Raw genomic sequence first — 16229 nt, forward strand, 5'->3', positions numbered from 1 at the left:
CCAAGATGCCAAAGAAATGGCAGAAGCCTTCTGACCTTTCCTAGAACCGGAAAAGATAACAAATAGACTAGAAGTCTTTCGGAAATTCTTAGTAGCTTCAACATAATATTTCAAAGCTCTAACTACATCCAAAGAATGCAATGATTTCTCCTTAGAATTCTTAGGATTAGGACATAATGAAGGAACCACAATTTCTCTACTAATGTTGTTGGAATTCACAACCTTAGGTAAAAATTGAAAAGAAGTTCGCAACACAGCCTTATCCTGATGAAAAATCAGAAAAGGAGACTCACAAGAAAGAGCAGATAACTCAGAAACTCTTCTGGCAGAAGAGATGGCCAAAAGGAACAAAACTTTGCAAGAAAGTAATTTAAATGTCCAAAGAATGCATAGGTTCAAACGGAGGAGCTTGAAGAGCCCATAGAACCAAATTCAAACTCCAAGGAGGAGAAATTGACTTAATGACAGGTTTTATACGAACCAAAGCTTGTACAAAACAATGAATATCAGGAAGATTAGCAATCTTTCTGTGAAAAAGAACAGAAAGAGCAGAGATTTGTCCTTTCAAGGAACTTGCAGACAAACCTTTATCCAAACCATCCTGAAGAAACTGTAAAATTCTCGGAATTCTAAAAGAATGCCAGGAAAAATGATGAGAAAGACACCAAGAAATATAAGTCTTCCAGACTCTATAATATATCTCCCTAGATACAGATTTACGAGCCTGTAACATAGTATTAATCACAGAGTCAGAGAAACCTCTTTGACTAAGAATCAAGCGTTCAATCTCCATACCTTTAAATTTAAGGATTTGAGATCCTGATGGAAAAAAGGACCTTGTGACAGAAGGTCTGGTCTTAACGGAAGAGTCCACGGTTGGCAAGAGGCCATCCGGACAAGATCCGCATACCAAAACCTGTGAGGCCATGCTGGAGCCACCAGCAGAACAAACGAGCATTCCTTCAGAATCTTGGAGATTACTCTTGGAAGAAGAACTAGAGGCGGAAAGATATAGGCAGGATGATACTTCCAAGGAAGTGACAATGCATCCACTGCTTCCGCTTGAGGATCCCTGGATCTGGACAGATACCTGGGAAGTTTCTTGTTTAGATGAGAAGCCATCAGATCTATTTCTGGAAGACCCCACATTTGAACAATCTGAAGAAATACCTCTGGGTGAAGAGACCATTCGCCCGGATGTAACGTTTGGCGGCTGAGATAATCCGCTTCCCAATTGTCTATACCTGGGATATGAACCGCAGAAACTAGACAGGAGCTGGATTCCGCCCATACCAGAATTCGAGATACTTCTTTCATAGCCAGAGGACTGTGAGTCCCTCCTTGATGATTGATGTATGCCACAGTTGTGACATTGTCTGTCTGAAAACAAATGAACGATTCTCTCTTTAGAAGAGGCCAAGACTGAAGAGCTCGGAAGAACAAAAGAAGCCCCCTGAACTAAACGATGGTGATCTGTCCACCACATCAGAGAGTGTCGTACAATCGGTGTTAAAGATATTAATTGAGATATCTTTGTGTAATCCCTGCACCACTGGTTCAGCATACAGAGCTGAAGAGGTCGCATGTGAAAACGAGCAAAGGGGATCGCGTCCGATGCTGCAGTCATAAGACCTAGAATTTCCATGCATAAAGCTACCGAAGGGAATAATTGTGACTAAAGGTTTCGACAAGCTGATATCAACTTTAGACGTCTCTTGTCTGTCAAAGACAGAGTCATGGACACTGAATCTATCTGGAAACCTAAAAAGGTTACCCTTGTCTGAGGAATCAATGAACTTTTTTTGGTAAATTGATCCTCCAACCATGATCTTGAAGAAACAACACAAGTCGATTCGTATGAGATTCTGCTAAATGTATAGACTGAGCAAGTACCAAGATATCGTCCAAATAAGGAAATACCACAATACCCTGTTCTCTGATTACAGACAGAAGGGCACCGAGAACCTTTGTAAAAATTCTTGGAGCTGTTGCTAGGCCAAACGGTAGAGCCACAAACTGGTAATGCTTGTCTAGGAAAGAGAATCTCAGAAACTGATAGTGATCTGGATGAATCGGAATATGCAGATATGCATCCTGTAAATCTATTGTGGACATAGTGGATCTTGCTGAACAAAAGGCAGGATAGTCCTTACAGTTACCATTTTGAATGTTGGTATCCTTACATAACGATTCAATATTTTTAGATCCAGAACTGGTCTGAAGGAATTCTCCTTCTTTGGTACAATGAAGAGATTTGAATAAAACCCCAGCCCCTGTTCCAGAACTGGAACTGGCATAATTACTCCAGCCAACTCTAGATCTGAAACACATTTCAGAAATGCTTGAGCCTTCGCTAGGTTTACTGGGACACGGGAAAGAAAAAATCTCTTTGCAGGAGGCCTTATCTTGAAGCCAATTCTGTACCCTTCTGAAATAATGTTCTGAATCCAGAGATTGTGAACGGAATTGAACCAAATTTCTTTGAAAAAAACGTAATCTGCCCCCTACCAGCTGAGCTGGAATGAGGGCCGCACCTTCATGTGGACTTGGGAGCTGGCTTTGGTTTTCTAAAAGGCTTGGATTTATTCCAGACTGGAGATGGTTTCCAAACTGATACCGCTCCTGAGGATGAAGGATCAGGCTTTTGTTCCTTGTTGTGACGAAAGGAACGAAAACGATTATTAGACCTAAATTTACCTTTAGATTTTTTATCCTGTGGTAAAAAAGTTCCTTTCCCTCCAGTAACAGTTGAGATAATAGAATCCAACTGAGAACCAAATAATTTATTACCCTGGAAAGAAAGGGAAAGCAGAGTAGACTTAGAAGACATATCAGCATTCCAAGTTTTAAGCCATAAAGCTCTTCTAGCTAAAATAGCTAGAGACATATACCTGACATCAACTCTAATGATATCAAAGATGGCATCACAAATAAAATTATTAGCATGTTGTAGAAGAATAATAATGCTATGAGAATTATGATCTGTTACTTGTTGCGCTAAAGCTTCTAACCAAAAAGTTGAAGCTGCAGCAACATCCGCTAAAGATATAGCAGGTCTAAGAAGATTACCTGAACACAAGTAAGCTTTTCTTAGAAAGGATTCAATTTTCCTATCTAAAGGATCCTTAAAGGAAGTACCATCTGCCGTAGGAATAGTAGTACGCTTAGCAAGAGTAGAGACAGCCCCATCAACCTTAGGGATTTTGTCCCAAAATTCTAATCTGTCAGATGGCACAGGATATAATTGCTTAAAACATTTAGAAGGAGTAAAAGAATTACCCAAATTATTCCATTCCCTGGAAATTACTTCAGAAATATCACTAGGGACAGGAAACACTTCTGGAATAACTACAGGAGATTTAAAAACCTTATCTAAACGTTTAGATTTAGTATCAAGAGGACTAGAATCCTCAATTTCTAATGCAATTAGGACTTCTTTAAGTAAAGAACGAATAAATTCCATTTTATATAAATATGAAGATTTATCAGCATCAACCTCTGAGACAGAAACCTCTGAATCAGAGGAACCAATATCAGTATCAGAATGATGATGTTCATTTAAAAAACAGAATTTATGTTTACCTGATAAATTACTTTCTCCAACGGTGTGTCCGGTCCACGGCGTCATCCTTACTTGTGGGATATTCTCTTCCCCAACAGGAAATGGCAAAGAGCCCAGCAAAGCTGGTCACATGATCCCTCCTAGGCTCCGCCTACCCCAGTCATTCGACCGACGTTAAGGAGGAATATTTGCATAGGAGAAACCATATGATACCGTGGTGACTGTAGTTAAAGAAAATAAATTATCAGACCTGATTAAAAAACCAGGGCGGGCCGTGGGCCCGACACACCCGTTGAGAAAGTAAATTATAAGGTAAAAAAAAAATATGTTTTATCCAACATAGGTGTGTCCGGTCCACGGCGTCATCCTTACTTGTGGGAACCAATACCAAAGCTTTAGGACACGGATGATGGGAGGGAGCAAATCAGGTCACCTAGATGGAAGGCACCACGGCTTGCAAAACCTTTCTCCCAAAAATAGCCTCAGAAGAAGCAAAAGTATCAAACTTGTAAAATTTGGTAAAAGTGTGCAGTGAAGACCAAGTCGCTGCCCTACATATCTGATCAACAGAAGCCTCGTTCTTGAAGGCCCATGTGGAAGCCACAGCCCTAGTGGAATGAGCTGTGATTCTTTCGGGAGGCTGCCGTCCGGCAGTCTCGTAAGCCAATCTGATGATGCTTTTAATCCAAAAAGAGAGAGAGGTAGAAGTTGCTTTTTGACCTCTCCTTTTACCGGAATAAACAACAAACAAGGAAGATGTTTGTCTAAAATCCTTTGTAGCATCTAAATAGAATTTTAGAGCGCGAACAACATCCAAATTGTGCAACAAACGTTCCTTCTTCGAAACTGGTTTCGGACACAGAGAAGGTACGATAATCTCCTGGTTAATGTTTTTGTTAGAAACAACTTTTGGAAGAAAACCAGGTTTAGTACGTAAAACCACCTTATCTGCATGGAACACCAGATAAGGAGGAGAACACTGCAGAGCAGATAATTCTGAAACTCTTCTAGCAGAAGAAATTGTAACCAAAAACAAAACTTTCCAAGATAATAACTTAATATCAACGGAATGTAAGGGTTCAAACGGAACCCCCTGAAGAACTGAAAGAACTAAGTTGAGACTCCAAGGAGGAGTCAAAGGTTTGTAAACAGGCTTGATTCTAACCAGAGCCTGAACAAAGGCTTGAACATCTGGCACAGCTGCCAGCTTTTTGTGAAGTAACACAGACAAGGCAGAAATCTGTCCCTTCAGGGAACTTGCAGATAATCCTTTTTCCAATCCTTCTTGAAGGAAGGATAGAATCTTAGGAATCTTAACCTTGTCCCAAGGGAATCCTTTAGATTCACACCAACAGATATATTTTTTCCAAATTTTGTGGTAAATCTTTCTAGTTACAGGCTTTCTGGCCTGAACAAGAGTATCGATAACAGAATCTGAGAACCCTCGCTTCGATAAGATCAAGCGTTCAATCTCCAGGCAGTCAGCTGGAGTGAGACCAGATTCGGATGTTCGAACGGACCTTGAACAAGAAGGTCTCGTCTCAAAGGTAGCTTCCATGGTGGAGCCGATGACATATTCACCAGATCTGCATACCAAGTCCTGCGTGGCCACGCAGGAGCTATCAAGATCACCGACGCCCTTTCCTGATTGATCCTGGCTACCAGCCTGGGGATGAGAGGAAACGGCGGGAATACATAAGCTAGTTTGAAGGTCCAAGGTGCTACTAGTGCATCCACTAGAGCCGCCTTGGGATCCCTGGATCTGGACCCGTAGCAAGGAACTTTGAAGTTCTGACGAGAGGCCATCAGATCCATGTCTGGAATGCCCCACAGTTGAGTGACTTGGGCAAAGATTTCCGGATGGAGTTCCCACTCCCCCGGATGCAATGTCTGACGACCCAATTTTCCACTCCTGGGATGTGGATAGCAGACAGGTGGCAGGAGTGAGACTCCGCCCATAGAATGATTTTGGTCACTTCTTCCATCGCCAGGGAACTCCTCGTTCCCCCCTGATGGTTGATGTACGCAACAGTTGTCATGTTGTCTGATTGAAACCGTATGAACTTGGCCCTCGCTAGCTGAGGCCAAGCCTTGAGAGCATTGAATATCGCTCTCAGTTCCAGAATATTTATCGGTAGAAGAGATTCTTCCCGAGACCAAAGACCCTGAGCTTTCAGGGATCCCCAGACCGCGCCCCAGCCCATCAGACTGGCGTCGGTCGTGACAATGACCCACTCTGGTCTGCGGAAGGTCATCCCTTGTGACAGGTTGTCCAGGGACAGCCACCAACGGAGTGAGTCTCTGGTCCTCTGATTTACTTGTATCCTCGGAGACAAGTTTGTATAGTCCCCATTCCACTGACTGAGCATGCACAGTTGTAATGGTCTTAGATGAATGCGCGCAAAAGGAACTATGTCCATTGCCGCTACCATCAAACCTATCACTTCCATGCACTGCGCTATGGAAGGAAGAGGAACGGAATGAAGTATCCGACAAGAGTCTAGAAGTTTTGTTTTTCTGGCCTCTGCCAGAAAAATCCTCATTTCTAAAGAGTCTATTATTGTTCCCAAGAAGGGAACCCTTGTTGACTGAGATAGAGAACTCTTTTCCACGTTCACTTTCCATCCGTGAGATCTGAGAAAGGCCAGGACGATGTCCGTGTGAGCCTTTGCTTGAGGAAGGGACGACGCTTGAATCAGAATGTCGTCCAAGTAAGGTACTACAGCAATGCCCCTTGGTCTTAGCACAGCTAGAAGGGACCCTAGTACCTTTGTGAAAATCCTTGGAGCAGTGGCTAATCCGAAAGGAAGCGCCACGAACTGGTAATGCTTGTCCAGGAATGCGAACCTTAGGAACCGATGATGTTCCTTGTGGATAGGAATATGTAGATACGCATCCTTTAAATCCACCGTGGTCATGAATTGACCTTCCTGGATGGAAGGAAGAATTGTTCGAATGGTTTCCATTTTGAACGATGGAACCTTGAGAAACTTGTTTAAGATCTTGAGATCTAAGATTGGTCTGAACGTTCCCTCTTTTTTGGGAACTATGAACAGATTGGAGTAGAACCCCATCCCTTGTTCTCCTAATGGAACAGGATGAATCACTCCCATTTTTAACAGGTCTTCTACACAACGTAAGAATGCCTGTCTTTTTATGTGGTCTGAAGACAACTGAGACCTGTGGAACCTCCCCCTTGGGGGAAGCCCCTTGAATTCCAGAAGATAACCTTGGGAGACTATTTCTAGCGCCCAAGGATCCAGAACATCTCTTGCCCAAGCCTGAGCGAAGAGAGAGAGTCTGCCCCCCACCAGATCCGGTCCCGGATCGGGGGCCAACATTTCATGCTGTCTTGGTAGCAGTGGCAGGTTTTTTGGCCTGCTTTCCCTTGTTCCAGCCTTGCATTAGTCTCCAAGCTGGCTTGGCTTGAGAAGTATTACCCTCTTGCTTAGAGGACGTAGCACTTTGGGCTGGTCCGTTTCTACGAAAGGGACGAAAATTAGGTTTATTTTTGGCCTTGAAAGGCCGATCCTGAGGAAGGGCGTGGCCCTTACCCCCAGTGATATCAGAGATAATCTCTTTCAAGTCAGGGCCAAACAGCGTTTTCCCCTTGAAAGGAATGTTAAGTAGCTTGTTCTTGGAAGACGCATCAGCTGACCAAGATTTCAACCAAAGCGCTCTGCGCGCCACAATAGCAAACCCAGAATTCTTAGCCGCTAACCTAGCCAATTGCAAAGTGGCGTCTAGGGTGAAAGAATTAGCCAATTTGAGAGCATTGATTCTGTCCATAATCTCCTCATAAGGAGGAGAATCACTATCGACCGCCTTTACCAGCTCATCGAACCAGAAACACGCGGCTGTAGCGACAGGGACAATGCATGAAATTGGTTGTAGAAGGTAACCCTGCTGAACAAACATCTTTTTAAGTAAACCTAATTTTTTATCCATAGGATCTTTGAAAGCACAACTATCTTCTATGGGTATAGTGGTGCGTTTGTTTAAAGTGGAAACCGCTCCCTCGACCTTGGGGACTGTCTGCCATAAGTCCTTTCTGGGGTCGACCATGGGAAACAATTTTTTAAAAATGGGGGGAGGGACGAAAGGAATACCGGGCCTTTCCCATTCTTTATTTACAATGTCCGCCACCCGCTTGGGTATAGGAAAAGCTTCTGGGAGCCCCGGGACCTCTAGGAACTTGTCCATTTTACATAGTTTCTCTGGGATGACCAACTTGTCACAATCATCCAGAGTGGATAATACCTCCTTAAGCAGAATGCGGAGATGTTCCAACTTAAATTTAAACGTAATCACATCAGGTTCAGCTTGTTGAGAAATGTTCCCTGAATCAGTAATTTCTCCCTCAGACAAAACCTCCCTGGCCCCATCAGACTGGTTTAGGGGCCCTTCAGAACCATTATTATCAGCGTCGTCATGCTCTTCAGTATCTAAAACAGAGCAGTCGCGCTTACGCTGATAAGTGTGCATTTTGGCTAAAATGTTTTTGACAGAATTATCCATTACAGCCGTTAATTGTTGCATAGTAAGGAGTATTGGCGCGCTAGATGTACTAGGGGCCTCCTGAGTGGGCAAGACTCGTGTAGACGAAGGAGGGAATGATGCAGTACCATGCTTACTCCCCTCACTTGAGGAATCATCTTGGGCATCATTGTCATTGTCACATAAATCACATTTAATTAAATGAGAAGGAACTCTGGCTTCCCCACATTCAGAACACAGCCTATCTGGTAGTTCAGACATGTTAAACAGGCATAAACTTGATAACAAAGTACAAAAAACGTTTTAAAATAAAACCGTTACTGTCACTTTAAATTTTAAACTGAACACACTTTATTACTGCAATTGCGAAAAAATATGAAGGAATTGTTCAAAATTCACCAAAATTTCACCACAGTGTCTTAAAGCCTTAAAAGTATTGCACACCAAATTTGGAAGCTTTAACCCTTAAAATAACGGAACCGGAGCCGTTTTTAACTTTAACCCCTTTACAGTCCCTGGTATCTGCTTTGCTGAGACCCAACCAAGCCCAAAGGGGAATACGATACCAAATGACGCCTTCAGAAAGTCTTTTCTATGTATCAGAGCTCCTCACACATGCGACTGCATGTCATGCCTCTCAAAAACAAGTGCGCAACACCGGCGCGAAAATGAGGCTCTGCCTATGATTTGGGAAAGCCCCTAAAGAATAAGGTGTCTAAAACAGTGCCTGCTGATATAATCTTATCAAAATACCCAGATTAAATGATTCCTCAAGGCTAAATATGTGTTAATAATGAATCGATTTAGCCCAGAAAAAGTCTACAGTCTTAATAAGCCCTTGTGAAGCCCTTATTTACTATCTTAATAAACATGGCTTACCGGATCCCATAGGGAAAATGACAGCTTCCAGCATTACATCGTCTTGTTAGAATGTGTCATACCTCAAGCAGCAAGAGACTGCTCACTGTTCCCCCAACTGAAGTTAATTCCTCTCAACAGTCCTGTGTGGAACAGCCATGGATTTTAGTAACGGTTGCTAAAATCATTTTCCTCATACAAACAGAAATCTTCATCTCTTTTCTGTTTCTGAGTAAATAGTACATACCAGCACTATTTTAAAATAACAAACTCTTGATTGAATAATAAAAACTACAGTTAAACACTAAAAAACTCTAAGCCACCTCCGTGGAGATGTTGCCTGTACAACGGCAAAGAGAATGACTGGGGTAGGCGGAGCCTAGGAGGGATCATGTGACCAGCTTTGCTGGGCTCTTTGCCATTTCCTGTTGGGGAAGAGAATATCCCACAAGTAAGGATGACGCCGTGGACCGGACACACCTATGTTGGAGAAATTCATCTGAAAAATGAGAAGTTTTAAAAGACTTTTTACGTTTACTAGAAGGAGGAATAACAGACATAGCCTTCTTAATGGATTTAGAAACAAAATCTCTTATGTTATCAGGAACACTCTGAGCATTAGATGTTGACGGAACAGCAACAGGTAATGTAACAGTACAGTACAATATTATCTGCATTAGCAAGTTTGTCATGACAAACAGGACAAACAACAGCTGGAGGAACAGATACCAAAAGTTTACAGCAGATACACTTAGCTTTGGTAGCTCCAGCACCAGGCAGCGATTTTCCAGAAGTATCTTGGGACTCAGCTTCAACGTGGGACATCTTGCAATATGTAATAGAAAAAAATAACATATAAAGCAAAATTGATCAAATTCCTTAAATGACAGTTTCAGGAATGGGAAAAAAATGCCAGTGAACAAGCTTCTAGCAACCAGAAGCACAAAATAATGAGACTTAAATAATGTGGAGACAATAATGACGCCCATATTTTTTTAGCGCCAAAAAAGACGCCCACATTATTTGGCGCCTAAATGCTTTTGGCGCCAAAAATGACGCCACATCCGGAACGCCGACACATTTGGCGGCAAAAAACACGTATGACGCCGGAAACAGAAAAAAAAAAAAAATTTGCGCCAAAAAAGTCAGCGCCAAGAATGACGCAATAAAATGAAGCATTTTCAGCCCCCGCTATCGTCGATCTGAAAAGGGAGGTAAGAGATGAATCTCTACGACCGATAACAGAGAACCTATGAAATAGACCCCGTAGAAGGAGATCGATGCATTCAAATAGGCAATACTCTCCTCACATCCCTCTGACATTCACTGCACGCTGAGGAAAACCGGGCTCCAACCTGCTGCGGAGCGCATATCAACGTAGAATCTAGCACAAACTTACTTCACCACCTCCATAGGAGGCAAAGTTTGTAAAAACTGATTTGTGGGTGTGGTGAGGGGTGTATTTATAGGCATTTTGAGGTTTGGGAAACTTTGCCCCTCCTGGTAGGAATGTATATCCCATACGTCACTAGCTCATGGACTCTTGCTAATTACATGAAAGAAAACATCAGTGTAAGTAGGCACTTCTAGGTATTTGTCCATCTTACACAATTTCTCTGGTGGTATCACAATAGGGTCACAATCATCCAGAGTCGCTAAATCCTCCCGAAGTAACAGGCGGAAGTGTTACAGCTTAAATTTAAAGGACATGACGTCCGAATCTGTCTGAGATAATATCTTTCCTGAATCTGAAAGTTCTCCCTCAGACAGCAATTCCCTGACCCCAAACTCAGAGCACTGTGAGGGTACGTCAGAAATAGCCAATAAAGCATCAGAGGATTCAGTACTCACATTAATACCTGACCTACTGCGTTTACCCTGTAACACTGGTAATTTAAATACCTCTGTAAGTGTAGTTGACATAACTGCAGCCATCTCCTGCAGAGTAAAAGAATTAGATGCACTAAAGGTACTCAGCGTCGCTTGTGTGGGCGTTAAAGATTGTGACACGGGAAGAATTGGATGGCAGATCCTGATTCTCTTCAGACTGAGAATCATCCTTAGGCACACTTTCTTTATTTAAAATGTGCTTTTTACATTGTAAGGCCCTTGTAAGGCCCAGTACAAGAGGTACACAACGTAAGAGGGGGTTCCACAATGGCTTCTAAACACATAGAGCAATTAGTATCCTCAATGTCAGACATGTTGAACAGACTAGCAATAACCACAATAGTCGTTAAACACTATTTATTGATTTAAACAATTTTTTGAAAAACGTGTACTGCGCCTTTAAGAAATAAAGCGCACAATTTTTCCCAAACTGCCTAAATACGTTAACTCTTTAAAATTAACTACACATAATCAATAGTGCCAAAAATTATTGCACCCCAAGAGTAAGGGGAGAAATTAACCTCTAAAAGATATTTATAGCCAAAAATATGTTTGATTTGAAAAAGTAACCCCTGCACCTCGCCACAGTCTCCTCAGAAATAAAGGACTGCATATACCTCAATACTGCTTGTAGCAAGAAACCGTTCTCCACACTGAAGATTTCTCTTGTACTACCTTCAGAAGCTCTGTGGGAACCGATATTGAACGTAGTTACATCTGCTAAGATCATCAACCTCAGGGCAGAAATCTTCTTCCATATCTCCCTGATGAAAATAGTACTCACCGGTACCATTTAAAAATAAAAAACTTCTTGATTGAAGAAACTAAAAATCAACACCTCACTTTACCTCTTCCTAGTACTAACACAGGCAAAGAGAATGACTGGGGGTGGAGGGAAGGGAGGAGCTATATATATATATATATATAGAGCTCTGCTGTGGTGCTCTTTGCCACTTCCTGTTAGCAGGAGGTTAATATCCCACAAGGATGAAATCTGTGGACTTGTATCTTGTAGAAGAAATAATAAACTCTTGAAAAAAATTCAGACACCAACAAACTTTACCTCCTCCTTGCACCGCAGGCAAAGAGAATGACTGGGTGTTATGGGTAAGGTTAGTGACATAGCAGCTTTGCTGTGGTGCTCTTTGCCTCCTCCTACTGGCCAGGAGTGATATTCCCAGTAGTAATTGCTGATTCTGTGGACTCACCATATCTTAGGAAAGAAAACTTTGTATTTTATTGTGCTTACCAACATCTGACAAGCAGTAGCTTTTTCCTCAAGACCTGCTGTCTTGATTCCAAAACTTTGCTGATCTCCTAGGTTAACAAATTCCCATCCATCATCATCACTCATATTCTCCATGTCTTGTGCTAGAGGTAGAAAAAAAAAAAAAAAAAAAGAAATCATTAAAACTAGGTTAGATGCTCTACATCAACAATAACTCACAGCTGGTGTCATGTGGACACGAATGTAATGTCATAAGTAGTACTAAAAAAGGACATTTATGCTTACCTGATAAATTGATTTCTTCTACGATACGACGAGTCCACGGATTTCATCCTTACTTTTGGGATATTAACCTCCTGCTAACAGAAAGTGGCAAAGAGCACCACAGCAGAGCTGTATATATAGCTCCTCCCTTCCCTCCACCCCCAGTTATTCGACTGAAGGTTTAGGAAGAGAAAGGAAAAGCTAAAGGTGCAGAGGTGACTGAAGTTGTAAAAATAAAATATAATCAGTCTTAAAATGACAGGGAGGGCTTGTCGTATCGTAGAAGAAATCAATTTATCAGGTAAGCATAAATTTCCTTTTCTTCTACAAGATACGACGAGTCCACGGATTTCATCCTTACTTCTGGGATACAATACCAAAGCCAGAGGACACGGATGAAAGGGAGGGACAAGACAGAGACCTAAACGGAAGGCACCACTGCTTGAAGAACTTTTCTCCCAAAAACAGCCTCAGAAGAAGCAAAAGTATCAAATTTGGAAAAAGTATGAAGGGACGCAGCCTTGTAAATCTGTTCAACAGAAGCATCGTTTTTAAAGGCCCATGTGGAAGCCACAGCCCTAGTAGAGTGAGCCGTAATTCTTTCAGGAGGCTGCTGTCCAGCAGTCTCATATGCCAGGCGGATGATACTTCTCAGCGAAAAACAAAGAGAGAGGTAGCCGTAGCTTTCTGACCCCTATGCTTTCCAGAACAATGAATAATGAAGATGATTGACGGAAATCCTTGGTAGCCTGTAAGTAAAACTTCAAGGCACGGACCACGTCCAGGTTATGTAACAAACGCTCCTTCTTAGAAGGATTAGGACACAAGGAAGGAACAACAATTTCCCAATTATTATTTGAATCAACCTTAGGAAGAAATCCAGGTTTGGTATGTAAAACCACCTTATCAGAATGAAATATAAGATAAGGCGAATCACATTGTAACGCTGAAACCTCAGATAATCTTCGAGCAGAAGAAATAGCAACTAAAAACACAACTTTCCAAGATAACAATTTAATATCTATGGAATGCATGGGTTCAAATGGAACCACTTGAAGAACTCGAAGAAATAAATTCAAACTCCAGGGAGGAGTAATTGGTCTAAATAGAGGCTTAATTCTTGTTAGAGCCTGACAAAAAGACTGAACATCTGGCACATCTGCCAAACGTTGTTGTGAAGCAAAATTGACCAAGCAGAAATCTGTCCCTTTAAGGAACTTGCTGATAACCCTTTCTCCAATCCTTCTTGGAGAAAAATAGACAGAATCCTGGGAATCCTAACTTTACTCCATGAGTAACCCTTGGATTCACACCAATAAAGATATTTACGCCATATCTTATGTTAGATCTTTCTAGTGACAGGCTTTCGAGCCTGTATCAAAATATCAATGACCTAATCGGAGAATCCTCGCTTTGATAAAATCAAGCGTTCAATCTCCACGCAGTCAGCTGCAGAGAATTTAGATTTGTATGTTGGAAAGGTCCTTGAATGAGAAGATCCTGTCTCAAAGGAAGTTTCCACGGTGGCAGAGAGGACATGTCCACTAGATCCGCATACCAAGTCCTGCGTGGCCACGCAGGCGCTATCAGGATTACTGAAGCTCTCTCCTGTTTGATCCAAGGAATCACGCGTGGAAGGGGTGGAAACACATAAGCTAGGCTGAACGACCAAGGCACTGTCAAGGCATCTATCAGTTCGGCCTGAGGATCCCTCAACCTGGATCTGTAACATGGAAGCTTGGCATTCTGACGAGATGCCATCAATACCAATTCCGGTTTTCCCCATTGGCGAATCAATGAAGCAAACACCACCGAGTGGAGTTACCACTACCCCGGATGAAAACTGACGACTTAGAAGAAAATCCGCTTCCCAGTTCTCTACTCCTGTGATTTAGATTGCCGACATATAGCAAGAGTGGGCCTCTGTCCATCGGATTAGCTTTGTCGTGATATTGTCCGACTGGAATCTGATGAATTTGGCCGAAGCCAACTGAGGCCACGCCTGAAGTGCATTGAATATTGCTCTCAGTTCCAGAATATTGATAGGAAGTAGAGACTCCACCTGAGTCCAAACACCCTGAGCCTTCAGGGAATTCCAGACTGCACCCCAGTCCAGAAGACTGGCGTTCGTTGTCACTATCACCCACAAGGGTCTGCGGAAACATGTCCCCTGGGACAGATGATCCGGCGACAACCACCGAAGAAGAGATCCAGATTTATCTGAGGAGATAAATTTGCATAGTCCCCATTCCACTGTCCGAGCATGCATAGCTGCAGTGGTCTGAGATGAAAGCGAGCAAACGGAATGTCCAATGCCGCTACCATTAATCCAATGACTTCCATAGACAGCCACTGATGGCCGAGGAATGGACTGAAGTGCTTGGCAAGTATTTAGAATTTTTCCTTTTCTGACCTCCGTCAGAAATATTTTCATGTCTACCTAGTCTATCAGAGTTCCCAAGAAGGGAACCCTTGTCCGTGGAACTAGTGAACTCTTTTCTATATTCACCTTCCAACCGTGAGTTCTCAGGAAAGAGAACACTATGTCCGTGTGAGATTTTGTCAGATAAGTTGACGCCTGAATCAGAATATCGTCCAGATAAGGCACCACTGCTATGCCCCGCAGTCTGAGAACCACTAGAAGAGACCCTAGAACCTTTGTGAAGATTCTGGGTGCTGTGGCCAACCCGAAGAGAAGCGCCAAACTGATAATGTTTGTCCAGGAAGGCAAACCTTAGGAACTGATGATGATCCTTGTGGATAGGGAAATGAAGGTATGCATCCTTCAAGTCCACGGTAGTCATATTGACCCTCCTGGATCATTGTTAAGATTGTTCGTATAGTCTCCATCTTGAACGATGGGACTCTGAGAAACTTGTTTAGACACTTGAGATCTAAAATGGGTCAAAGTTCCCTCTTTATTGGGAACCACGAAAAGATTAGTAAAACCCCTGTCCCAGTTTTGGAACGGGACAAATTACTCCCATGGTAGGTCTTCTACACAGCGTAAGAACGCCTCTCTTTATCTGGTCTACAGACAATCGTGAAAGATGAAATCTCCCTCTTGGGAGAAAATCGTTGAATTCCAGTTGATACCCGTGGGTCACGATTCCCAATGCCCAGGGGTCCTGAACATCTCTTGCCCAAGCCTGAGCAAAGAAAGAAAGTCTGCCCCCTACTAGATCCGGTCCCGGATCGGGGGCCGCCCCTTCATGCTGTCTTTGTAGCAGCAGCGGGTTTCTTGGATTGTTTACCTTTATTTCAAGCCTGGTTGGGTCTCCAGACTGACTTGGATTGAGCAAAATTCCCTTCCTGCTTTGTGGAGGAAGAGGAAGCAGAGGGTATTCCTTTAAAATTTCGAAAGGAAAGAAAATTATTTTGTTTACCACTCATCTTAACAGACTTATCCTGAGGTAGGGTGTGGCCTTTACCTCCAGTAATGTCAGAAATGATTTCCTTCAATTCAGGCCTGAATAGGGTCTTACCCTTGAAAGGAATAGCTAAATGTTAGACTGATGACACATAAGCAGACCACGATTTGAGACATACCGCTCTACGTGCTAAAATGGCAAATCCTGCATTTTTCACCGCTAATTTAGCAATTTGAAAGGCGGCATCTGTAATAAAAGAATTAGTTAACTTGAGAGCCTTAATTCTATCCAAAATATCCTCTAATGGGGTCTCAGCCTTCAGAGACTCTTCTAGAGCATCAAACCAAAAAGCTGCTGCAGTAGTAACTGGAACAATGCAGGCTGTAGGTTGTAAAAGAAAACCCTGATGAATAAATAACTTCTTTAGAAGACCCTCTAACTTCTTATCCATAGGGTCTTTGAAAGCACAACTTTACTCAATAGGTATAGTTGTACGCTTAGGCAGGGTAGATATAGCTCCCTCCACCTTAGGGACCAACTGTCAAGAGTCCTGAATGGT

The 16229-nt window shown here is 42.5% G+C and overlaps 1 protein-coding gene across 1 annotated transcript in view; it reads right to left on the reverse strand.

Annotated features, from left to right (window-relative positions):
- The window catches only part of IPO5 (importin 5), a 411785-nt gene that overhangs the window by 119750 nt on the left and 275806 nt on the right, over window positions 1-16229 (reverse strand). Inside the window, exon 15 of the mRNA XM_053705479.1 lies at window positions 12057-12178. Within this exon, the coding sequence (XP_053561454.1) occupies window positions 12057-12178 (122 nt within the window). The remainder of the gene's footprint in view (window positions 1-12056; window positions 12179-16229) is intronic.

The sequence above is a fragment of the Bombina bombina genome, chromosome 3 (assembly GCF_027579735.1).
Source record: "Bombina bombina isolate aBomBom1 chromosome 3, aBomBom1.pri, whole genome shotgun sequence".
NCBI lineage: Eukaryota > Metazoa > Chordata > Amphibia > Anura > Bombinatoridae > Bombina > Bombina bombina.